Source organism: Polypterus senegalus, chromosome 15, assembly GCF_016835505.1.
Source record: "Polypterus senegalus isolate Bchr_013 chromosome 15, ASM1683550v1, whole genome shotgun sequence".
Classification (NCBI taxonomy): domain Eukaryota; kingdom Metazoa; phylum Chordata; class Cladistia; order Polypteriformes; family Polypteridae; genus Polypterus; species Polypterus senegalus.
This window is the reverse complement of record NC_053168.1, coordinates 54,885,448-54,911,224: the sequence shown is the minus strand read 5'-3', so window position 1 is coordinate 54,911,224 and position 25,777 is coordinate 54,885,448. Positions and strand designations below refer to the sequence as shown.

At 35.8% G+C, this 25,777-nt stretch overlaps 1 protein-coding gene across 2 annotated transcripts in view; it reads left to right on the top strand.

Moving 5' to 3' along the window:
- itgb8 (integrin, beta 8) overlaps window positions 1–24,934 on the top strand; it is a 60,591-nt gene extending 35,657 nt beyond the window's left edge. The window contains exons 7-15 of one of the 2 annotated variants that reach the window (XM_039736690.1): window positions 89–184; window positions 283–372; window positions 2,182–2,316; window positions 9,683–10,103; window positions 15,839–16,061; window positions 19,865–19,968; window positions 20,161–20,283; window positions 23,670–23,833; window positions 23,927–24,934. In XM_039736690.1, coding sequence (XP_039592624.1) covers window positions 89–184; window positions 283–372; window positions 2,182–2,316; window positions 9,683–10,103; window positions 15,839–16,061; window positions 19,865–19,968; window positions 20,161–20,283; window positions 23,670–23,833; window positions 23,927–24,028 — 1,458 coding nt within the window. In that variant the 3' untranslated portion in view covers window positions 24,029–24,934. Of the gene's footprint in view, window positions 1–88; window positions 185–282; window positions 373–2,181; window positions 2,317–9,682; window positions 10,104–15,838; window positions 16,062–19,864; window positions 19,969–20,134; window positions 20,284–23,669; window positions 23,834–23,926 lie in introns of those variants that run through there. The other variant, XM_039736691.1, reaches the window with a different exon arrangement.
- Window positions 24,935–25,777: the final 843 nt, after the last annotated feature.

The following is a 25,777-nucleotide window of genomic DNA, read 5'->3' as shown; positions in this document are numbered from 1 at the left end:
AAGGCTGAACAATTGTATGTTCTTATTTTATCTGTATGCTTTTTAATTTTTCACAATGTTGTTGAGGTGGTTATATTTTATTTTTCAGGAGTATCCAACAGTTGGACAGCTAGCAGAAAAGTTACTAGAAAACAACATATACTGCATTTTTGCTGTTGGAGAAAGGCAGTATAAGTGGTATGAGGTAATTTATCTTACCAGCATCAAGCTCACAAAAAAACATTTTCTGAATCTGACTTGGTTTTATTTGATAAATTTGGCTTTTATGTGTTTATTTAATAGGATCTTACTCCATTACTTCCAGGGACGGTTGTTGGAAAACTTTATGAAAAGGCAACAAACCTTAAAGAATTGGTTGTTGACGCATACAAGGTGAGACTTGTAATATAATTTTTAAAGTTACTAAAGTCCCATTTGCTTTAAATTGTAATATTCAATCCCCCATTTATTTCTAAAATAAATAAATATATTTTTTAATAAAGAAATTCTTGTGTAATCTATGTAACAGCCTTTCCTTTTCAGATATTACAGTTGTTCAGACATACTGAAGGCCTGCTTTTGTTTTGATTATAATCCATGCCATAAATAAAGTTCTTTCAACAGTTTTAAGTGGCTGTAATCTTGTGTGGAGAATACACTTATAAGCAGCTTCTGAGGACCAGCATACCAGAATTAAGAACTATGTGCATGCTATATCTGTGTATTAGAAAATGGATGGGTAGATAGAAACAAGAGAGTCTGCTCTTGTGTTTTTTCCCTATTTGCAGAATGATGCTAAGGAAGCCATAAGTATTAATTTGGTCAAAATGTATACATCTACAAAGTGGAATGAAGTAGTTAAGGTTTGAGCTGGCACTTGTAAGTAACTTCAAGTGGCTACCGTAATTGGCAGCACTCTTAAGAAGCTAGCAGTAACCACAGGCCCCAATCCCTTAGTCTGAATGCTCGAAGGAAAGGAAGGAAAATAACAATTAAGAGAAATGTATTAAGTGGAGGCAAAGACTGGGAAAAGGATAGAGCCAGGGCAGAGCTCAAGCTCAACCATGACAAAAGCAGTATTTATAAAATGTAAGAAAAATATATATGTAGCCCAGAGTCTTACTGTTGTGAGGATGGGGCATCAGCAGAAACCTGGAAACAAAATGTAAAACATACCGAATACATCTAAACTGAAGCAAAAAAAATTCCTGTGGACTGATTCATTTCTTGAGAATAAACAAATATTTGAAGTGCATAGCCATACCACTTTTGTAGAAATGTCAGTTCTTTTTGTGAGACTCCTCCATTTTTTATTTTCACATCTCAGTTATTCTAAAAAATAAGTTTGACTTCATAACTATGTGCCTATCTTTTAAAGCTGAGCATCTAAGGACTGTATTTATACTTTCTTCCACTCTGATCTCCTCTGGATATCTTCAGCATGCTCTGACCCTATCAACTGCAAACTAACTGCTTTTTACTGTGTTGGTAGTTTATAGTTTAGCACTACAACTGTCCTAGTTTAAATTTCATTGAAAATATAAACAGTAATTTATTGCCAGCAACTCAATAATAATAATAATTATAATATTCCCTGTGACCCTGACTTAGGATAAGCAAGTTTGAGAATGAATATATAAATGAATGGTAATGATGATTATGATAATAACAATGTGCAATCAACCAATGAGCTAAACTAACCTCTTTAAATGAATTAGACTTAAAACAATAGCTACCACCATTTTTTTCTTTTATACCAGTTGCTGCTACATAAAGCAATAGGCCTGATGTGACTCTGAATTGGATTAACAAGGCATTAGTGAGTTTTGTTATGTTAATAGCCTCAGACAAAACAAGAACTAACCGAGGATGGATAGCTCGTTCATCACAGAACCCACTCATATGTCGCTAAACTAACTCACGCTAATTTAGTATCATCAGCTAACCTAATACATGCATCATTGGTGATATGGGAATAGAGCCTGAGTATCCTTAGAACAGGCAGAGAAACAAATGGGAAATGTGTAAACCCAATACAGGGGATCACCAAGACCTGGGATTTGAACAGAGAACACAGGAACAGACGCATGACGTGCCAAACATTATGTCACCATCCTGCCCATCTATATAGATCTACAAAACTATATTAATAGTTTTGTGACTTACATACTGATATGCATATAACAATTTTTATTTTAATAGAAGCTAATATCTGAAGTTGAAATACTGGTGGAAGGCCCCACAAGAGGTTTCATCATTAATATTACTGCCAAGTGCCCAGATGGAACAGAATATGAAGGCCTGAGCAAGTGTAGGAATGTGAAGCCAAATCAGAAAGTAAGTCTGTTTAAGATTTTCTTAATGTATCCTTTTGCGTTGAAAAAGTTTATGTTTGTATACACCATGGATTTTAAAAAGTTTTCTACGCAAGATTCTAATATTGCATCTCCCCTAGTATTGTGTAATGTATGCAATTATACATTTTGGTGTATCCTTCATACCAGTTGACAGAGTATTGTGCTGGCAATGCAATAATGGATGCAAAGCAAGAAGAGGTAGGCACAACTAGTTTAAAATCTGAACAAGGACTTAACAAGATGGAGGCAAAATACGCAATAAACAGTGACAGAAAATTGTATCCTACAGCGCAAGGTTGGGTGAGGGTGTGAAGAAAACAGATTACTTATTTTTGTAGAATTTAGCATACATGGAACTACTGTATACACAATGGCAATGAACAATGACATTCTCTATGTAATATCCAGTATCCTTCATAATGCTTAATTTTGCCTTTGTTACTAAGATGACGTTTCTTAAGTTATGCTTTTAGGATCAGTTTGTTAACCCATTGCTGAATATTTAAATAGATATATAAATTGTGATAGACATAATCGATGGACTAGCATCCCATATGGAATGGAGAATGGCCCCTTGCCCTGCCAATTCAGACTGAACCTCCATGAAACAGGAGAGTTGTCTTCCAGCAGCACACCCATAGATCACAAAAGGATTGCCTCCTGAATTACAAGTCAAATGCAACCCAACAGATGTCCAAACTGGGACCATGCCAGAGGAGTACTGTGAGAGGAACTGCTCTTGGAGGTTTTTATTTGAACCCAGAACTTGTATCTGTGCAGTTGTGTCTGGAGTTTGATGCTCGGAAACTCTCCCTACAGGGCAAAATATTTTAATTTTGCATTATTTTGTATTTCTCATTTTTTTACTAAGTTAATTCATTATCTATACATACTCAGTCCAGTTCAGTATGGAAGGGGCCAAGGTGTATCCTGGAAGCGCTGCATGTAATGAAGAAACTAATTTTGTAAGTATTGCAAGTTATTGCTTGTAATATTCAGATTAACTCACTCAGATTAACATAACACACATATTTTTTAAATGCTGAAAGAAGAGTGGAGAGAATTGAGAAAACTCACACAGACAGAGGGGAATGTGCAAGCTACATAGCCAGTACACAAACTCTGGATCTAAATCCATCTCTGAAACCATGAAGTAACAGTGCTAACCACTGTATCACCTGGGTAATCACTCTGTTTCTCCCTTCTGAAAGTACACTAAGGATGAAAAAGTTAAAATCAAATAAATTGCTCTGAATATTGAAAAAAACTGGAGCTATTCAAATTTTGTTTAAATATGCTTTTGACAGTGTTAAAAATGAATTGCATTTGTCCTGCCACAGCATGCTGATTTTGTTATGATGGCTACCATCAGGCTAGTGCCAGGCAGGGATGCTGAACATGTTCATTGTGTGACATGATAAAGGTCAGCGTTGCACTTTTCTGGATTGTCTAAGTTTGAGGATTTTCTCTCAGCATATGATTACAAGTCCTGGTCATCTGGTTATCAATTAAATTTGCTCCTGAGTACAATTTCAATTTTTTATTTTAGCCTTAGTTAAGTACTTTTTACTAGCTTCTGAACTTTTCACTATGCACATTTTACACTCTGATTTCTGTTTCATGCCCCTGACTTTTTTCACATAAATTTCCTGTGTCCCCCTCATTGTCTTACTGGTAAGTGTTCAGCCTATCATAGTCTTGTTATCAAGTTTAAACTGCACTTAATTTACATTAGCATTCTGCAGTATTTTAATAAAAAGTAGAACACTCAGTTAAAGCAGAAACTAAGAACTGTTTCATGTTTTTGTGAATGTACGTTGCTAGGCAGTAAAGTTTATTTTAGAAATTTATCAGAAACTGAAACTGTAATATACTTTACATACAGTACTGTACTTTGTTTTGTTTACCTTAAAAATAATAATGACATCGAATCTGCTATCAATATATGATTTACTGGTCTGAAATTTTAACTAAGGTTGATTCCTGCATTTCATTCCATGATTTTGGGAATTTCTCAGGGCCTCTCCAATCATATAAAGATAAGAGTAGACAGAGAAGCTACAATGAGAACTGCATACATTACATCATTGTTTACTGTTTTTAAAAGCTCTACAGTGTTATTTCAAGGATAAAAATGCTCTTTTCCCTCTTTTACAAGCCTTCAAAAGAAGGTATTATGTCATAATATACTAATAGAAATACAGGGTGAACTTAGAAGTTTAGTTTGACTTTGGATTCTTATTGTCTGTTTTATAAAGCTAGACATGTACACAGATTGGTGTCATTTTAATGATCATGATCAAGCAAAAGCAGCATGAGCCTCTTAAACTAGAGACCGATTATATTTCTTTTAAGGAAAAAAGTGTATTAATCCAATTATTAAACAAATATACCAAGGTAGTTAACAACTGATTACTAAAACAATTTCCTTACTGAACAGAACTAAGAATAACCATTCAAAACACAAAATGAAGTAGAAGGCAGTCCTAAACAGTAAATTTAAGTTATTCGATAAAGGTAGACACACTCAGCAACCTTTAATTAACAAGGGTCACCAATTGTCATAAAGAGGAAAGTCATTAAGAGACTTTTTTGCAAGAGAAAAAGGAGGAGTGTAGATAACAAAATAAACAAAGAACAAAACAAGAAACTCAATGCTTTAGCAACTGGATAAGGGCTGAAAGAGTGTTTAACTTGGATAGCCTCAGGTTACTGCCCTGCTGTCAGCACACCTGACCTACATCAACAGGTCAGGATATGTCAAGATTGGGAGCATGCACAGGTACAGTGTGCTGCCACACCCACCACATGACGAAACAGCTTGGGATCCCTGTTGGAAGCCCTGCAGGCAGACAGTCCCACCCTCCAGAAATTACCATCTATCTGTCGGGTGATATGTGGGCATCTCCGTGGCCTGATCTAGCTGCTGGGGTCCTCAACAATGAGGATCCTATGAGCCGGATCACCCTCGGGGAATCACACCACATGGCAGTAGTGCCATAACCGATACTCTCTCACAATGCAGGTAATGTACCTCATTCAGGACTCTGTGAGCAACCACTCATTCGAAACAAAGTCAAACCAGCAGTACCCAAGGATTCTCTGAAGAGAAACAGTACCGAAGTAGTCCAGTCTTCTTCTCAGGTCACTGGATAGTGTCCATGTCTCACAACCATATAGCAAGACAGGAAGCACCAGGACTCTAAAGACTTAGACCTTTGATTTTTGTGGAGCTATCAGGAGTGCCACATAACACTTTCCAGCAACTTCATAATCCCCATGCTCCCCCAGTCTGTCTACTGACTGCCTAGGAATAGTCAACAGAGATATGAATATCGCTGCCAAGGTAAGTACACCTCTCGACAAGATCAACATTCTCTCTGAAGATAGACACACTGCTGATGGCTGTGCTCAAGTTTATTAAAGGCCAAGATTTTGGTTTTTATCTAGGACTCTCACAAGCCCAGACACTCAACCTTCCTCATTCAGTCTCTCAAGAGCCCCTATCAGGACCTCCATTGACTCCACGAAGATCATAGCATCATCAGCAAAGTCAAGATCAGTGAATCTTTCTTCACCAATGGATGCCCCACAGCCTCTGAACCCTACAACCCTGCCCAACACCTAGTCCATGTAAGCACTGAACAGAGTAGGAGCAAGAACACACCCCTGATGAACTGTGGGGTCACTAGACCTTAGATGGTGCGTCACTTGCTCACAGATTCCTCTAACAAATGCCTCCTTATCTGCCCTCAAAGCCCTCACATCCATCCTTCTCAGTTCCCGGTACAGACAGGAGTTGCAATCAAGCCATGCGCTGTGACTCCTCTTGATGACATCCAGGGTAATGTGAGATGAAATACCTCCTCCTGGGAACACCAGTAACACCAGCACAACCCTCAGCAACCTTTAGTGTCTTGTCACAGAAAATCTCCCACATCACATTAGGATTGACAGATGCACCCAAGTCTGAAAATTCCTCACAAAAACTTTGTGCAAACTCATTAGAAGCAGCCAGATCTTGAAGTCTGGCCAAGTACATCAACAGGAAAAAATCAAAACTGTTCACCTCCTTGGCGTTAACCCCACGCATTACCCAAGCTTAGAATTCTATGTAATTACATTGTGTAACACAATGGCTTCTAAATAACAAGCTGTAAAGCCAGTTTTAGACAAAACAAAGTGAAACTAAACCATTAGTTGAATCAAGTAACAGTGATGACAATATAAATTCAAACAGATATCAAAGCTGATGCATATGGCACTCTACAACTAAAATGTCATAACATGCCTGGTGAATTCAAACGCCTGAAGATTCACCATGTTTCAAGAAGCTGCATGGCAAAATGATTGCAATCAAGTAGAAAGACAAGAAAGACGTTAACACCCAAAGCAATGTTCCCAATGCATCAGCTGTTGCTCATGTTAGGGAAGATGTGGAAGTCACTACAATAGCCTAAAATAACACAAGTTGTGCATTGGCTGTTTGGATAAGGCACTGTCATTCTTCCCCTTCATGCTCAAGCAACAGAAAAACTGTGCAAAGAAACACATTTCTTTCCCGATTGCTGTGTGTTGTTGACCTGTTGCATGAAGCATGTGCACTAAATCTGCATCGGTACAGCAGTGGGCACTAGATCCTTCTATATTTATGTTCACATTTTGATATTTACATATTTCTGTTACACTTAATAACATTATTTTTTTATTCATTTTTCTGTGGGAAAACATAATACTACAAGATAAGACAATTTATAAAGAAAAGAAAAATCATAAAAAAGAATTAACAAAGGGAAGACATGCAAGAACAACAGATATAAAAGGAATAAATATGAACTAGTTAAAACATTTAGGACAGAAAAAGAAATAAATTAAAGGAAATAAAACAGAACAAAAGCCTAAGACTGTGCCCTCGTGAAATCCTAATACATATCTGTAAATATACTGTATAGTCATTTGTAGCTAATGTTTATAGGTGATGGTCACAGAAAGAAAGAAAGAAAAAAAGAAAGAAAGAAAGAAAGAAAAGTCTTATATTTAGCTGCACAAACATTGTATTTGAATGAATTAGTCTAAACACAGTCCAAAATATTTGGTGAAGAACAGCATACAATCAGTAATCCTCAAGATGCAATGATATTGACTTGTCTTCAGAGAACTGCCTGTAACTTCTCTGTTACAGCAACAGATGAGGATTTTATGAGCATCTCACTTCCCAAGTCTAAGAGCAGAGATTTTATTAAACCTGGAAGATCAGTCCATTGGCACTGTGAGTACTAATGCAAAGATATAACTTAAATATTAAGCTGGCTCAAACATGGTCAAACCTACCAATAAACTGACAACGGATCTCAAGAGTAGCCAGGAAATGGTCTCTGCAGGCATTACATCACTATGGAAGTGAACAATAGCTGCAATCTAGTCTTTAGTCCTTTTATAACATAGAATATAATAAACTCTGCATTTTCTTAAAATCTTAAAATTACATGAATAATGGATACTTTCTATTAAGATTTTATCAGTAAACATTTTATTAAAATTATAAAGAATACAATTTGTTACTTAATTCTGTTATACCATTTATAACTAATATTTTGAAAATAATTATTTAAACCATTCTAAATACATTAACAAAGTAAATCATCAATGTACTGTACATATCAAACAAACAGAGGTATTTTGCATATCTATGATCAATGATACCATCATCAGGATAATACTAGGAAACAGAAATGCGATGTATTAAAAAATATATTAAAACAATCTTCAATGTAATATCCATTTCAAAGATACACTTATTAAGTATTGATTAAAGATAAAAGTCAGCATCCAAGCTGGTTTAAAACATTAAATGGCTATGTCATGTACAGAGGTTGAGGATGGTTCATTGAGTGCTGACCCCCATTATGCTTCAAATGCTCAAATCCTTTAGAATCAAGTTTTTTTAATCCATCAATCTTTTGTATACATATATGAAAGACAACCGGCATTCTGTCACTTGCAGATATTGAAGGTTTTATTCCATTTTGATCTGTTCTTGAGAACTTTACTTGCCACAGATGCATATTTACCATAAACATTACTTAAAAGAAAAAATAATGAGATATATAACATAATATAATCCATCATTGTATTATAGCAAGTGCAATACCTCCACAATACTGATTCAAGGTGGCTGTAGAACATTAGTGGTTGGATTATATGACTTCTTTACTTATTTTTAGTTTAAGTTGTTATAACCATGTTATGGCAAATCTATATTTCACATGATTTCATGAACTGAAATAGTGCAAAATATAGTTCCATCTTTACCCAGAAAAAGTAGTATGCTGAGACTAATTTACAGTATATCTGACATGGTATTACATCTTGCCTGAAGAAGTGGCCTGACTTGCCTCTAAAGCTTGCATATTGTAATCTTTTTATTAAGCAAATAAAATGTGTAATTTTGCTTGGCTTTTGTCTAATATCTGACTAGGAAGACTATAGCTCCCTCTGCTGTCCTGTTTTTGGTATTAGGCTGGCATCACACACAGAACTTTTACTATGATTTTCAGTCATAGCCTTCATTTAAAAAATTTTTAAATAACAAAAAGTTGTACACAGTCTCAACACACATCTATTAGTATTAGTTATGTAGTGTGATATCCCCAGCAACTCACACGCAGTGCTCTAAAACTCTTTACAACTTGCTTCAACCAAATCAGAATGGATTTGGATGTTCAAGTACAGTCTTCCTTCCAACAAGAAAAACAATGCTTACAATTTTTAACACCAGACAAACATTTTAATGTCTTCTTGGTGTAGTGTTTAAATGTCCAAAACAAACTTATAAAGTTATTCAATGTCATTACATAAATAAATAAATAAAATTGGTATATTGTGGAAAGTAATCTTTTACAGTAAATAATGAATCATTTCTAGAATTCTCTTAGGACACCTTCTTCATATGGAACATTGTTTCAAATCCTCACATTGGTTCTTTATGAAGTGTGATTGTTCGGCCTATTTTGACTTGGGTTTTCTCTAGGTATGTAGGCTACTCTTACGTCCCAATAACTTGTACTGGTTGATTGATATTGACTCAACATAAGGGGGTATTTATATAGGCATAATGTATACTATACTGATGTCCCCTCTGGAAATGGTTCCAATCTCCTTCTAAATGCTGCTGGGATTAACTTTGCCTTCCTAAGTCTCTGTAATAAAACAAAAAGGTTGAAAAATGGTGTTTTTACAGGTAGAAAAATCATGATTTTACCTTAAAGTTTGATGAAGTAAGTTTTTAGCACAATCCATCAGGGAAAAGAGTAAGAATGCATTTCAATATCTTTTTAATATTGCAGGTTCTCTTCAATGTGACAGTCAAAATGAATGATTGTCCTTTGGAAGAAGGTGACATACAGGTATTGATAAAACCTGTTGGATTTAATGAAACTACAAAAATTAAAATCATAAGCACCTGTAAATGCCATTGCAGAACATCAGAGGAAAAGGAGCCTGGAAAGTGTCAAGATGAAAATACTAAAAAGTGTGAGAACTGTCAATGTAACACACCAGATTCAGACTTGTGTACATGTGAAAGGCCAACTGATAAACTTTTGAAAAACTGTAGAGCTGATGACACACAACCAGTCTGTAGCAGTAGAGGCACTTGCTCATGTGGAATATGTTTATGTGACCAAAGCAATCTTGGAATAATCTTCGGCAAACATTGTGAAATGGACAATTTTTCTTGCCCCTATAATAAGGGCATACTCTGTGCTGGTAAGATCCACAATAACATTATGTATTTTTTAGCAATGAAAAAAAAAAATGATGTAATGTGGGTTGACATGGTAGCTACCTCAAATATTAGGGTCTTTTCTTCAAATCCTAGCCTAGTCTCTGTCTGTCTGGAGACTGCATGTTCTGCTTGTGCCTACTTGAACCTTTCTTCAAGTTTCCAACATTTGGGTTAGGCTGATTAATGACTCCAAAATTATGCCATATGAATTAGTAGGTCTTGTGATGCATCCTTTGAAGACAGAATCTGGTCAACGTACTGTAACTCTGATCTGGATCATGGTATAACTGAGAGTACTGTTGGTTTCACTAGATACCAATATATTGTATTCGTTTATACTTTAAGAAGGAAACTTTATTTTTTAAAGAAATAACAAAAGTATTACTGAATAATGTATTTAAGACAGGTGCACCTCTTATCCATTGAAAACCTTGCTAATGTTCCACTACACACTTTCACTACACATAGATTCAACTGGAGTTGTTTAACTCTTGTGAATTAACAAAAGTACAGCTTTGTTCTCTGTCACTCTCTCTGTGTTGCTCTCTGTTATTCGCCCTCTTGCTTGCTGCTGTTGTTGCCAATCAAATACAGTATAATACAGTTTAAAAAATTTAGAATGAGGATCAGGAGAAAGAACGCCAACAAAGGGCAAAGAATAGGGTTCAAGACTAGATGAGAAAATGAGAGATGTCAAAGCCAAGTAAACAAAAAAAAAGTTAAAAAGCAGAGCTTGTTTGTAGAACCAATAACCAAATAGCAAAAGAATCACAAGTTGCTACGTTTCACCCAACCTTGAAAAAAATTGGTCATTGAGAAGACCTTTTAACTCTTCACTAACTTACTCCCCAATGTTGTAACCCTAGAGGCTACACCCCTAGTAACCAGGACCTGCATCATGATGATGGAGTCCACACAAGAACACCGCTCACTGTCAAAACAAGGTGGAGTCTGCAAAGATGTTAAACAAATGTCAACATCTAAACTCTAAAATCTAAAGGCTTCAGTCAAGAAAATTGTCACAAAATTGGATTCACTGAGTACAAAAATCCCAGAAATGACACATAAATGATTTTTATAGCTCAAAAAAGCCCAGAAAAAAATAAAACAAAGCTCCATTCATAACACATAGCACAAGACACAGCTTCTTCCTGTCCCCTCTTCCTATTTGCAGTGACTCACAACAGAACTCTGGGTATTTCTCTTAAAGTGATTGGATCACTTATTACTCAGTTCATGTACAAATCCATACATTATTTGCAAGCATACATTAAAGATGCTATCCATCCATTCATTATCCAACCCGCTATATCCTAACTACAGGGTCACAGGGGTCTGCTGGAGCCAATGCTAAAACAACACAAAGTCATATTTTGTGTTTCTTTTCACTTGCACATTGTATGTTTTGTGTTTAAACTCACCATGGTGCCTGACAAAAAGACAGGTAATTGAATAATTTAAAATATTTGCTGTCTCTTGCAATACATGTACCTTCAGTGTCTTTCTTCTAAATTTGCATATCTGAATATCTCTTCACTGCTGCTCCCTCTCTTGAGTGTGTAAAAGCTGTATATTCTGGATGCGATGCTACAGTATAAGAGTGGGTGAATGGAGTCCGCTATTTTCACCTTACTAGAATCCTGTGTTGGTTCTTCTTGGTTCTTAAGTGACCTCATTAGCATAGCAGAGGAGTCCTCAATATGTAGGAAAGCACACAGAAATAGTCATCCCAGCTTGTGGACTATTTGCCAATTATGTTAATAACATAACAGTAAACAAACAATTCCGAGCTACACCAAACACTTCTCTTCACTTTTACACCTCCCCTCCCTAATTGCTTTTTCTTTTTTTAAATAAATCAATAAACTTTATTTATACTTACCCTAAAATGAACTACTGCTTATAAGTGTGTTCCCATAAAGCCTGCTTCTAAGACTGTTATTATTTTAAAGATGCATTTCTCGCCTTTTGTTTGCTTTTAAATTTTCTGTTTTTGAAGGAGACTCTGTCAGTATTCCTCTTACATCTTTACTAACGTATTTTCGCTGGTGCTCCTTCTCTATAGTGCATTCCCGTAAAGCCTGCTGCTAAGATTAGTTTTGAGGTTTTATACTATCCATCTTTGAAGGCGACTCTCACAGTGTGCCTCTTAACACCTAATGTGTTTTCACCAGTGCTTCTTTTGTCGAGCACGTTCCTGTAAAGCCTGCTGCTCAGACTCATTATTTTTGAGGCCTCTTTCTTGCCTCCTGTCCAGTTTTCTACTTACCATCTTTGAAGGTGACTCTCTTCTCGTGTGCTGCATGCTCGCATTTTTCCTCTTTTGCTGTGTCACCAAAGAAAAACTGACTAATCAGTTTGCTCTGTGGGACTGAACACGGACTTTAGTGTTTTATTTTTAGCCATGTCAGTAGAATAGTTTTCTGAAAATCCATACAAGTAGAAGATTTTTATCCAGTATATCATATCAACCAGTATATCACCCAACCACTACTACTTGTAGAGGCTGTAAATGGATTAAATCTTAGTAAGATACTCCCAACTTTCATTTTAATCTGCTCATGTAATATCTATAGTAATGCGACAGAAACTGAACATTTCTGTGCATTTTTTATAAAGTTGCTAGTGCAGTGGCAGAATGCTACCTCACAAACTCAGGAATCTGAATAAGGCTGCAACTAATAATTGTTTTGCTAATCGACTAATCTGGCGATTATTTTATCAAATAACTGGATTAGTTGGATTGTAAAAAAATATGTATTATTTTTATTTGAAATTAAAAGAACCAGAAAAAAGGCTTATATAAAATGTTCAGCAACATTAACAACAACATTTATTTATATAGCACATTTTCATACAAACAATGTAGGTTAAAAGGCTTTACATCAGTTGTTCTCAAACTGTTTGGCGGGCACCCTAGGAGGGTGCGAAGTAACAAAAAGGGGGGCGCGAAGATGTGAATAAAGAAAACAAGAATCAAAAACATAAAAAATACTTCTTTTGAAACCAAAAAAAATTAACTTGAACTACATTCTGATACTAGAAAAATAGAGTTAGATAAATGCATTAAAAAAGTTAAGTAGATATAATAAAATATGCATCTATGATATATATCATTAATTAAAAAAGAACAAATTGGTATTAGTGGGCTCTTTTCAAATGAACGTTAGGGGGGCGCGATTAAAACTGTTATGAAAACTCGGGTCGCAAATACTTAAAGGTTGAGAAATGCTGCTTTACATGATGAAGAAAGAGAAAAAAGACAAAATAAATAAGAATTAAAATTAGGGAATACTATAACATAGAATAAAAGTAACTAGTTATAATTACCTGAACTACCTGTAGATATTTTAAACATAATTTATTTTTTTTTAAAAAGATTTGTATAACAATAAATTGAAAATAAACAGTAATAAATAAAAATAAAACAGTAGCACTTCTGACTCTGGAAGTGCAAGGAACACACACACACATAGACAATTTCTGTAAAAATGTTTTTGAATAAATTCTGTGGCTTATGTATTCAGAATAATAATAAGCCAACACTTTAAAATGAAACATGATGTAAGTTATACTTTTTATTTCTTTTCTTTTCTGTGGAAGAGACAGATTACCGGCACAGCATCAACTAAATATCTGACCATCACAATATTCCACCACAGAAGAGTTTGTTGAACCATCATGCCTTTACTAGTTTCTTTTTTTTTCTTTGAAATGACTTTAGCACAATGAACCTTGTTGTCATATGTTGGGAAAATGTCCACACCATTTTGCTTTTGCATCAAAAAATATGGTTTAATTTGCATGAAACTTGGTTCTTTCTTTGTTATGTAATATGTCAGGTTTTTTTACCTGAAAGTTCATATCCTTATGCATCATCATGTTTCTTTTTTTGTGTCTAGAAATCTTTTACCACCACTTATTCTTTGGTGTGTCTATGCTGTTTGGAGTGTGTTGTTAGATTTACAAGTCTGAAACTGTGTTATCCTCCCACAAAATAGGTTTTACCAGAGAAACTAGGTTTGCAGCAGCAGGAGTTGCACATCATCACATGATGTAAAAGCCAGTTGAAGTCCGATAACCAACTAGTCTGGACCTTTGCTTTTTAACCCCGTTCCCACCTTTTGAGTTGGAATTTGAGTTGCGTCTTTCAGTCACATTCAATGAGCAGTGGGATTCACTGCTGAACTCACTGCTTTGTTTTATATCTGTACAATGCTGGAGTCTTCAGTTTTCTTTGTACAGGAGACTGATAAAAAATATTTTTCTTATTGAACAGGGGCTTTTGTTATTAGCATCCATTTTTTGTAAACAAGCACGCTAATGTTAAATGTATTTGCAAGCATGTAATGCAGCACCATAATTTACTAGAGTGACTACTAGAGGTTAATGGCAGATATTTTGAAGTCACCCATCATGAAATTCTCATTATAAAGGGCTGAACGTTATTCTTCACTTCAAACTGAAAGTCATGTCATTTTACCTAGCCCAGCAAACATTACTTCCATATACAGATATTTGTATCACATATTGATGAAGTAACATTCAACTTACTGAGATGACAGTGAGTCTTCCTCCTTCACAGAGCCTATACCAGCGCTCTCATGTCTTACAAGGTCAGACCTTCTCATTTTGCAACTCTCAACCTTTTTTTTCTGCGTTCAGAGTAAAGTGTTCCTAAACCCTGAAAGTCTTTACTGTCACATGCTTTCCTTATTCCAAATAAGTTCAGAATTTGAATAAGTAATGATGCATTGGCATGCCACAACATACTCAGTCAAATGATGTAATCAACTAATCGATGACCATCATCTGTTATAAAAGTTGTTATTGGTCAAGCATTAGCGATTATGACAATTAGTTGTTACAGCCCTAAATCTGAGTTTGAGTCCTAGCCCCTGTGGGGTACAGCCCGGACACAGACAGGTAGACATGTTTCACCACACACGTGTTTATTTACACTACTTATTTACAAATAAGTGCACTAACCCAGTGCCACAGCACCAATCACCCCTTCAAGTCCTGGCCACACGACAATGCCTTGCTCAGTCCTCAGACCACCTCCACTCCTCTCCTCCGAGCTCCGTCCACTTCCACCCGACTCTTGCTGTCGACTGGAGGGAGACGGCCCCTTTTATGTACGCCCGGATGGGCTCCAGGTGCTTTCTGAGGAGCTTCCGCTGACACACCCCCATGTGGCGGAAGCACCAACTGTGTAGCCGGAAGTCCTCCGGGTGTTCCTGCTCCTCTTCCCCCCAGCACTTCCTGGTATGGCGGAAGTGCTGGGTTCCAGGTTTCTTCAGGCACCGGGGCACCGCCTGGGGGTGGTCACGGGCCTCTACAGGGTTGGGCTTCCAAGCCCCTTACCTGAGGCCACCAACAAAACCAAGGCGGTTGCCCCCATGTGGTCGGGAGGAGGCACCAGCCCTCCTCCGGTTCCCTCGGGCGTCCCGGTTGGGCTCCACCCCCCACCGCCCATGACATCCCCTTCATCATCATGTAACTTTTGCATGTTCTTTTCATGTCTTTATGGATTTTCTTCAGGCTTTCTGCTTTCCTCCCTTATCTCAAAGACATGTGCATTAGGATGATTAAAGATTCTGAATTTGTCCATATACATGGATGTGAAACAATCAGTTTCAGAATATGGGTGAATATTTGTATAGTACTGTTTTTCTTACAATCATGTGTATTACTTTCATTTTGTTTTTAACAGGTCATGGACAATGTGTATTGGGTGAATGCAAATGCAATACTGGATGGGAAGGTGAAAACTGTAATTGTACTGCTTCTCAGGAATCATGCTTGACTTCACAAGGGGAGATTTGCAGTGGCAGAGGAAAATGTATCTGTGGGAAATGCCAGTGTGATGATTCAAGAAGTTCTGGCCATCTTTGTCAGATTTGTCCTACATGTGACAGTGCTTGTGAAACAAACTGGTAATTAATATAGTAGTTTATGAATGCTAACATTCATAAAGCCAAATGAGTGAAAAAGTTTTTGCAGACATTTTCTTTGTAAAATTAATAGTAGGTGTATTTTGCACTCTAAGCTCAGTTTACAGAGGTTTGGAATTTTTGGAAACTGTGTGGTCTTATGTATACTGGCTGACATAATGTAGCCTAATGGTATTCACAACTCTGATATTAATGTTTGTGTGTGTTTTATGAAGAAACCATGTTTTTTCTGAATCTTTGCTAAATTGCTGAATAAAGATAAGCAGATAAGCCAAAGACAAAATCAGAAATCATTTGATATTAGCAAACACACACATGTAGTGGCTAAGGCACCTGCCATTAATCTCCAAGGTTGCTAGTTTGTTTCCTGCTTCAAATTAAATCAAATACAAATTACACATACAGCACCTTATGAAGCGAAATGCTTAGTTGCTCAATCCAATGAATGTGCCTTTTAGAAGAATATACAAGGAAAATAACAAATAATACATGACTTTTTAAATATCCAAAATCATTAAAAGAATTTAAAATTTGTGATAAATAATGACTAAATAAATAACTTCATTAACTTAAATAACTTAATGTATCTAAGTTATCAATAACGCATCATGTATTTCTAGACACTTTCCTCATTAAAGTCATGTAAGGACTGTGGAAAAATGCTCCTCCTCAGTCTCTCTGAACCGGACTTTAGGCAGCAGTAGTGTTTACCTGACCACAATAGATAAAAAGAGGCTGTTATTGGGATGGCTGTAACATGATTAGTTTTTTTTGGGCTGGTCCAACATTGCTTGGTATAGATGTCCTCGGAGTTAGGGAATGCACAGCCAGTGATGCGTTCAGCTAACTGCACCACTCTCTGTAGATCCTAGAGGTTCTGCTGCGTGCTATTCCCAAACCATGCAAAAATATTTCTGTCAGGTGGTAAAGACGTTGTTGTGCCTTTTTTAACAAGGTGTCAGTGTGTTTGGACCAGATTCTGCCTCACTGCGTGATCCTGAGCATGTACACCAATTAAAGAAAAACAAAAATCAATAAAAGGTTGTAACATATCCTGATACATTGCCATGGATTAAGGTGTCAGCCCAGTCTAACGTAATATTGCTACATGTGGTACTTTTTTGAAACAAACTTGTATAACAATAGGGCAGACTCTCCATAGCCCAAGTAACAGTTTAATTTGTGACAAACGTCCATGCTCACATAATGCATAAATGTATACTTTCATTACCTCAAAGATACCAGCTTTCCCTTATAGCGAGTAGGCACATATTTTCTGGTAAAATAAAGTAAATGACTTATAAAACTCACAACAACGTAAGAACAGAAATATATTTAATTCTGTTATCACAAGTAAAACAAATATTTTCATTGTGGCCTTGGAATAACAATGCAAATTAAACTGGTATTCAAATAAGTGCATCTTTTCATTATTTATTGATTTACAAAACACAACATACTAAAAGTCACTTAGTTTAGCATTTATCTCTCATAACTTTGTTATACTTTAATGCTTGTGGAACCTTGGAAAGTATAAATTACATAAATATAGGAAGGCAGAGGCAGTGGCACCCTGGGAAAAAGAATAGTGTCAAAGATATCAAAATTTACAAGATATTGACATATTGGGTATAGTGCCTTCTGTGAGTTTGTATGGAATTCCTTTCCATTCTTTTTTCCTAAAACTATTCAAAAAGACATGCTATTAGTTTCAGTGGCAACCCAAACTTGCACTGCTATCTAGGCTGGCATTTGATCTGGAGTTGGTTCTTGAATTATTTGCAAGACTTGTAAGCTTACTTTTCCATTTTAAAGATATTAATATGGTGACAATGGTAATCCTTCTGGATATAAAACCAAGTTTCTGTCAGTTTGGCAAATCCATTTAATTCATAGTTGTGGAGCCCTGTACCAGTCTCCGTTTGATCATGGTACATACTCATAGACACACCTGCAAAAGAACAGTCTAAAGATGTCAATTAGCCTAAATTGATCTTTGAAGTATAAGTGGAATACTCGAGTTCCTAGAGAAATAGTTAAGTGGAAACAGGCAAATGTGTGTATATTCTTCAAAGAGTATGGCACTCCTTAGGTTTAAATCAAGTCCCCAGGACCTATGACACAACAGCACAAATAACTGTATTAACATATATATAAAAGATCAATGAAATTCAAGTAAGACATAAAAGCAACTTTTTATACATTATATGGCCAAAGGTTTATTGACATCATCTGGCTATCACATATATTTGAGCTTGATAGACACCCTATTCCAAAACTATGGACATTAATATAGGGTTGTCCACTCTTCCACAGCTATAACAGTTTCCGCTCTTTAACAAGAATTAATTCAATAGGATTCATTAAAAAAGATTTTGGAATGTGTATGTGGGACTCCTAAAGCCTAAAGAACATTTGTAAGGTCAGTTACCAATGTTGGATGAGAAGTTCTGACTAGCAATCAGCTTTCCAATCTGTCTCAAAAGTGTTCAGGAGGATTATGGCCACAGTTTTCTGCAGGCCACTCAAGTTTGTCCACACCAAATTTGTCAAACCATGTCTTCAGGCACCTGGCTTTGCAAACAGTGGCACTTTCAAAAAGTGGAAAAGTGGAAAAAGGCCTTCCAAAACTGGCTGCTATAAAGTTGAAAGTGTATAATTTTTTGTAACATGTCTTTGTATGCTTTAGTAATTACAGTACACTTCTCTGTAACCAAGAGGCCTAGCCTATAGATATGTATGGCTTTGCACCACTCTAGTCAATTACTGCCATTGTGCATAGTGATCTTAGGTATGAGTGCAGTTGATTGGCCATGGAAAACCATTTCATGAAGCTCCAGATGCACAGTTCGTGTGCTGATGCTGCTTCCAAAATCAGTTTGGAAATCTGTTTTGAGTGATGCAACAGAAGATAGTAGATTTTTATGCTTCAGCACTCGGCAGCCATACTCAGTGACTTTCCATGATCTACTACTTTGTGGCCGAGCTATTGTTTCTCCTAGATTCTTGTACTTCAGAATAACACATGACAGTGCCACGTTTAAGTTACTAAGCTCTACTGCCATGTTTGTCAATGGAGATTGCATTGCTATATTCTTGATTTTATGCACCTGTTAACAATGGGTGCAGTGAAGACACCTGAACTCAGTAATTTGGAGGGATGTCCACATACTTCTGGCAATTTAGTGGAAATACAGTATGATTTTTAAGAAGAGAGACAATAAGATGCTATCCTAATATTCAGTAGAGGTTGACATTATTAGAGGCTGGAATTGTTTTGTGACTTATGTAATTTGGGACTCATTTTTCACTGGAGGTTGATGGAATCTCTGTTTTAAATGATGTGTTTAACAATTGCTCAGTTGAGGCGATCATCTCAGTTAATCATTCAGTTCCCACTCTTTTAATCAATTAGGTGGATGAGAGCATTGCCAGAGATGTTTATGTTCATCAAGAATTATCACCCCATAAAAGTGACAAGGTTCATAAAAAATAATGAATTTTCATTATAAACTGAATTGACTAAACAGTTTATCATTAAATTTAACAAATCACCTATAGAGGCATCCTGACACACAGTCAGATACAACATATCATCTTGAAAAATGAAAAGTGCGCTCCTCTCAGTATCCAAATGATTTTAAGTGAGTTATTGATAATGTAAATAATAAGCTGCACTCGGTTCTGCATATCAGTACCATGTTATTTCCCTACTATTTTAGGAGTGTTAAATGTAATACTGTGTCTATGAGTCTGAAGTAGATCTCTTCTGTTTTTGTTCTTAGGCAGTGCGTACAGTGCCACTTGTCAAATGAATTTTCAGATAATAAAACTACACACTGTAACACAACATGCTCCCCTTTGGTACACTATGTCAGTCATCACTCCGGTAAGGATTTTTTTGCTGCCTAATTATTTGTCTACAATGATACAATAATGATATATTTGCATTTTCTTCCTCTTTTCCAAACCTAAATGGTAAATGATTGCTTTGTATTAACATTTTAAATAGTACATTTTCATTCTTTTGAAATAAATATTCCTAAATTTTACAGATACTTCATTTTTTTATTTTTACCAGCATCGAGGAGTGAAAGCAAAACCTCAGCATATTGCCTTTATCCAACAGAAGGGAACTGCCACTACAAATTTCATATGGAAGCCCAATTTGGTATCAGGCAATTGCATATCTACAAACACCCTGGTAAGCTGAGTCCATTGAATGCCTACAGGCTGTCTTTCAGTGAGCTGTATGAAAATGAACAAATATTGAGATGTTGTGTAAGAGGTAGTCCAAGACCTAATGGTTAATGTGATTTTTATTAATTCATTTTCTGAGCCTATTTACTGAGTCATATAGGAACCAGAGCTAATGCCACTTATGTAGGAACCAACATTGGATGGGTAGCCAGTCCATAGCAGAGCATATCCAACTCACCCTCGCTCACAGTTTGCTGGTAGTTATCAATAATAAACTGAACTAGCATGTCTTTGGTATTTGAGGAGAAACCAAAGAAGCAGGAGAGAAACCACTTGGACAAAAAAAAAATACATATGACTTCTGTGAGACAAAGCACTAAACAATACATCACCGTGCCACCACAATGTAATATTATTTTAAATACCAAAATAAATTCTGCTTTACTGTGTGTTTTATATTCGATTGTGTATTTACTGAAATGATCCTGTTTTTTTGTTACGTCTAAAGACAATAACTGGCATCTAGAAATTGGTTCAGCTTGAGTTGTGTGAGTTAGTGTGTGAGAGTGATCTTCAGTAGATTCAAATTCATTTTCACACTGGTTCTAGGATGGTGCTTATTCCTTTCTGGTTAGACTGTGGGCCTCAGTGATTCTGACCACTAGAAAGTCAGGGTAAACAATGTACAGTAATCCCTCCTCGATCGCGGGGGTTGCGTTCCATAACCCCCCGCGATAGATGAAATTCCGTGAAGTAGAAACCATATGTTTGTATGGTTATTTTTATATATTTTAAGCCCTTATAAACTCTACCACACTGTTAACATTATTAGAGCCCTCTAGACATGAAATAATAACACCCTTTAGTCAAAAGTTTAAACTGTGCTCCATGACAAGACAGAGATGACAGTTCTCACAATTAAAAGAATGCAAATACAGTATATCTTCTTTTCAAAGGAGTGCACGTGAGGAACAGAGAATTTCAGAGAGAGAGAGCGCTCGCTAAGAAAAGCAAACAGTCAAAAAATCAATACGTGCTTTTGTGCTTTTAAGTATGCCGAAGCACCGCGATAAAGCAGCATTTTTTAGAGGAGCGTCCGTATCCTCTAGGCAAACAGCCTCTGCGCAAAAAGCCCCTCTGCTCACACCTCCTCCGTCAGGCGCAGAGAGAGTGAGAGAGACAGAGAAAAGCAAACAATCAAGCACCGCGCGGGAAGCATATCGTATATCATTGAGGAGTTTTAGTTAATATGTAATACATGCTCTGATTGGGTAGCTTCTAAGCCATCCGCCAATAGCGTCCCTTGTATGAAATCAACTGGGCAAACAAACTGAGGAAGCATGTACCATAAATTAAAAGACCCATTGTCCGCAGAAATCCGCGAACCAGCGAAAAATCCATGATATATATTTAGATATGTTTACATTTAAAATGTTGAAAGTCGAAGCGCGATATAGAGAGGGATCACTGTAATGATTCTTTTTCACTTGTCAATAGAACACATGAACCTGAATCGTTCAAGTTAGTTCATTTTAAATGTTTTGATGGTTTGTTTTATTTTTCAAAATATGTAGAATTCATAAGTTGTACACTTGTAGTGTTTTCAGTAGTCCTACATGTCTTGAAAAACAACCATCCCAAAAAAGACACCATAAAATGGCTATTGCAATATTAAACATTTTCAAAATACAGTGGTGTCACACACTGCAGACATTAATAGCTAAACTGCTAACATTTTTGAGTAAAAAAGCAAGACTTATTGCACTGTTGAGAGACAGAAACATAGGAAGGTTGTGTGATCCGTTTAATCCAGATTTATAAAAGCTTTTACATATTACTAAAATTTGCCAAGCTTTGTAGTTGCAACTGATGCTTTTACCAAGCACCCTTACTATATTTGAAACATCCTCTTTTTCCTGTTCATATTCTTTTTCCAACATACCAAATTATTCCTGTATCAGAAAAAAACTTTCACAGATTAAAGTACATAACAGTATAAAACCTGCTTAGTTCAATACAGAGCCATGGCAGGGACTGGAGCCCAGATAACCCTGGCAGCACCTGAACCATGGCAGAAAATGGCCCTGGAAAGGGCACCAAACCAATATAAGGCCTATCCACATACATATCTAAACTCACACAGGGCCAATTTATAACCAAAAGTTCACCTAATATACATGTTTCTTGGATGTTGGAGAAGGTCAAAGCACCTAGAGGAAAAGGATTGTGCAGAGTTCAAGTGAACAACAGTTGGACGCATTATTCAAACCCAGAACGTGAGAACAGTATGGAAGCAGCATTACCTGTGATGCCCTAAATGTCTGAAATGAAATACTTACAATATACAATAATGGTTTAATACTATGCATCTTGCAACCCATAGATCAAGAAATGTAATAGTTTTACATGTCATTAATAATAAGTACAACCCCATGGTGGTGCAATTATTAGCAATGCTAGCACAAAGCTCCATGCTCCTATTGTCTTATAGAATTTATATGTTCACAAAGTTAATCACATTAAAACATATTAGGATAATAAGGCTCTAAACTGGCCCAATGAAGATTACTATGAAAAGTGTGCATAAATGTGGTATGCAATGGACTGCTTCTCTTCCTGGTTTGGTTCCTCATTATCTATCTATCTATCTATCTATCTATCTATCTATCTATCTATCTATCTATCTATCTATCTATCTATCTATCTATCTATCATAAATAATAACAACACTTTTATAGTGTCCCTTTAGCCCAGTATTATGCCAAAAATGTAAAAACAACAACATAAAGGCTGTATTCACAGATAAGTTTAAGAAGAATTTAAAAGCACAAATTAAAAACCAGAATAAAAGGGTTACAACAAACACCAAATGCCATTCAAAGTTTTCCTAAGACAGGTCCAGTGTCCTTCAGTATCTACAGGTTGGCATGTCTACTTGCCCACACCCTGAATTGGGTTATCATTTTCAGTGGCACAGTTTAATTTTTATCTCCCTAGCTCTGGCCATTCTGTCCTGTACCAGTAGTTGATTGCCTGTCACTCACTCTCTTCCTAACTCTACTCAATGTACTTCCAAGTTAGCATTCTGTCTAGTGCAGGGGTCCCCAACTCCAGTCCTGGAGGTCCCCAGTGGCTTCAGGTTTTTATTCTAACCCTTTTCTTAATTAGTGGCCTGTTTATGCTGCTTTTGAATACATTTTAATTTGTAAACAGTTTTCAACAATATTAGAATTTTAAACTACTAATAGCTGTTTTAGGTGAAGCACACATTATATGGAGCTCATAAGTGATTTTTTTCATTTTTGAGATACAGTAAGTATAAAAGAAAGCACTCCAGGAAAAACAGACTAATAGTAACTACAAACAAAGATTTTCTTTTATATTTTACAGAGTGTTTATCTGAACAACGTTACTTTCCTACATTTATTGTGGTTTTCCTTGTGACGCTACTCTTTGGATTCATTTTTATAGTCATCCTGAGATGTATTATAATGCGAGAGAATAATTTAAAAAATAATTCTCCAGCTGTTGTCCATATTTTGACATCCAAGGAAGTAAGTATTTCTGAATGCCTACATATATGTTAAGTGTTGTTAATTTTGAAATACAACATCTTATCACAATTTTATTCTTATTTACAATAATAGGACATATCACGCATACCTGCTGTGAATGAAAAAACAGTAACTTACAAGCGGGAAAATCCTGTGGAGCATCCAATTCATAAGATACCACTGAAAGAATTTTGAAGGCACAGTCGTAAAGAGTTGCAGGAAAGAAGAAAAGAGCTTTTAAGATATGTAGCAATTATAATGTGAACTAGCAAGAATATGTTTTTTTTTTTTTTTACAAATCACTACAAAGAAAATGTCATTTTTGAAGACTGTTACTCACTCTCATTTAACCTACTGATTTTAATACAGTTGAATTTTTGGACTGTATTAAAATAAAAACAAGCTGAACTTTTACCAGTACTGGAATACAGCAAGTTGTATACATAAAATACTAATATATTTTAATTATGATGAAATGTGCTCTTCATGTAAATGATTATACTGTATACTATACAGTATATGCAAGTGTAAGGTGAAAAAGTATCCTCAATGGTTCTTATTTTTCTAATAGTTTTAACCACCTGCACACTGTTAATGTATCTGTCCCTGATGTCTTTTGCAAATAGTAGATCAATATGGCCACTCACTGTTTCCAGGATTTGAAATGCATTTGAGGCCAAGCAGGGCTAGAAACTGTGAGTAACTGACAAGCACAATTATCAGAAGGGGTTCTGGTATCTTGTAAACATTTGCTAGATGTTCCCCAATTTGATCTCTCATGTTTTCATTTGTTTTGGACCATTTAGAGATGCTTAGAGGTTCTTTAAGTAGTCATTAGTTTTCACAAGTGAACTGAAGTAAGCAGTGTGGAAATGGCTTATTACATGCCAATAGGCATTTTTGTACATTGAAAGATAATACAGCAGTGTCATTGTGTTTTTAGTAAATACATTGTGGATAATTATATCACGCACTTGTAAATACATACAGCAAACATGTATTGCAATATCACAATTCTAAATTAGGAGATTGTGCCCACTTGTATACCTACTGCTGCTGTTTTGAAACTGGAACTGTAAAAACACTGGATTGTTATTATTTTCTTTTACATAATAGCTGCTAAAGACAGGTCATCTACATGTTACTAATATTTATTTAAAAAATTTTTAGAGTTTATTTTTCTAAATAGCTAATATAAGTTTTGTTTGTAGTTATAATATATGCGATTAAATTAACTGTGTAGTAAATATGTGGTTATTGTGTAGTCTGCTGTAAAATTAGTTGAATTAATTTTTGTCATCAAATGAAAACAAAGGTGTCATTTTATTTATCATTATTTTTTAAAGACTGGATTTTCCAAAGGTTTAAATGAATGCAGTTACAAAAAGAAAGTTAACATTAGGTGGCACTGTTGTATCAAAATAAAAACTGGAATTTGATGTTTGATTTTAATAAATTTGTAAATAATTGTCGGAATACATTTATTACATCTTTCTGTCAAACTGTTTTTGTATAGTGAAAAATAACCAGAGCAGCAATTTCCTACATTTTGAACTATTTCGTTACAGCTATACATTTGTACTACCATGCACTGGCACTCACTCTAGGGCTGAATCCTGATTTGCACTAAATGCTTTCAGGAAAGTCTGTGGCCCCCATGACAGTAAATTGGGTTGATTCTGAGACTGTTATTTTTTTTTATTTTATACCCTTGTAGAAATGCTTACTGAACTAGAATTTAAATTCACTATTACCAGGAAACAATTCAATGTAATCTGTTCTTACTACATTCACTTCCCCTTGTCCAGCAAGTTATGCAACAATTTTAAATATAGTATGAAATTAAAGAAGTGAATCATAAGCACAAAACATTATGTTGAAAAATAACTAGAGAAATGTCATGCAACGTACACATACAGTACATCCTGGGCAGCTTTAAGACAT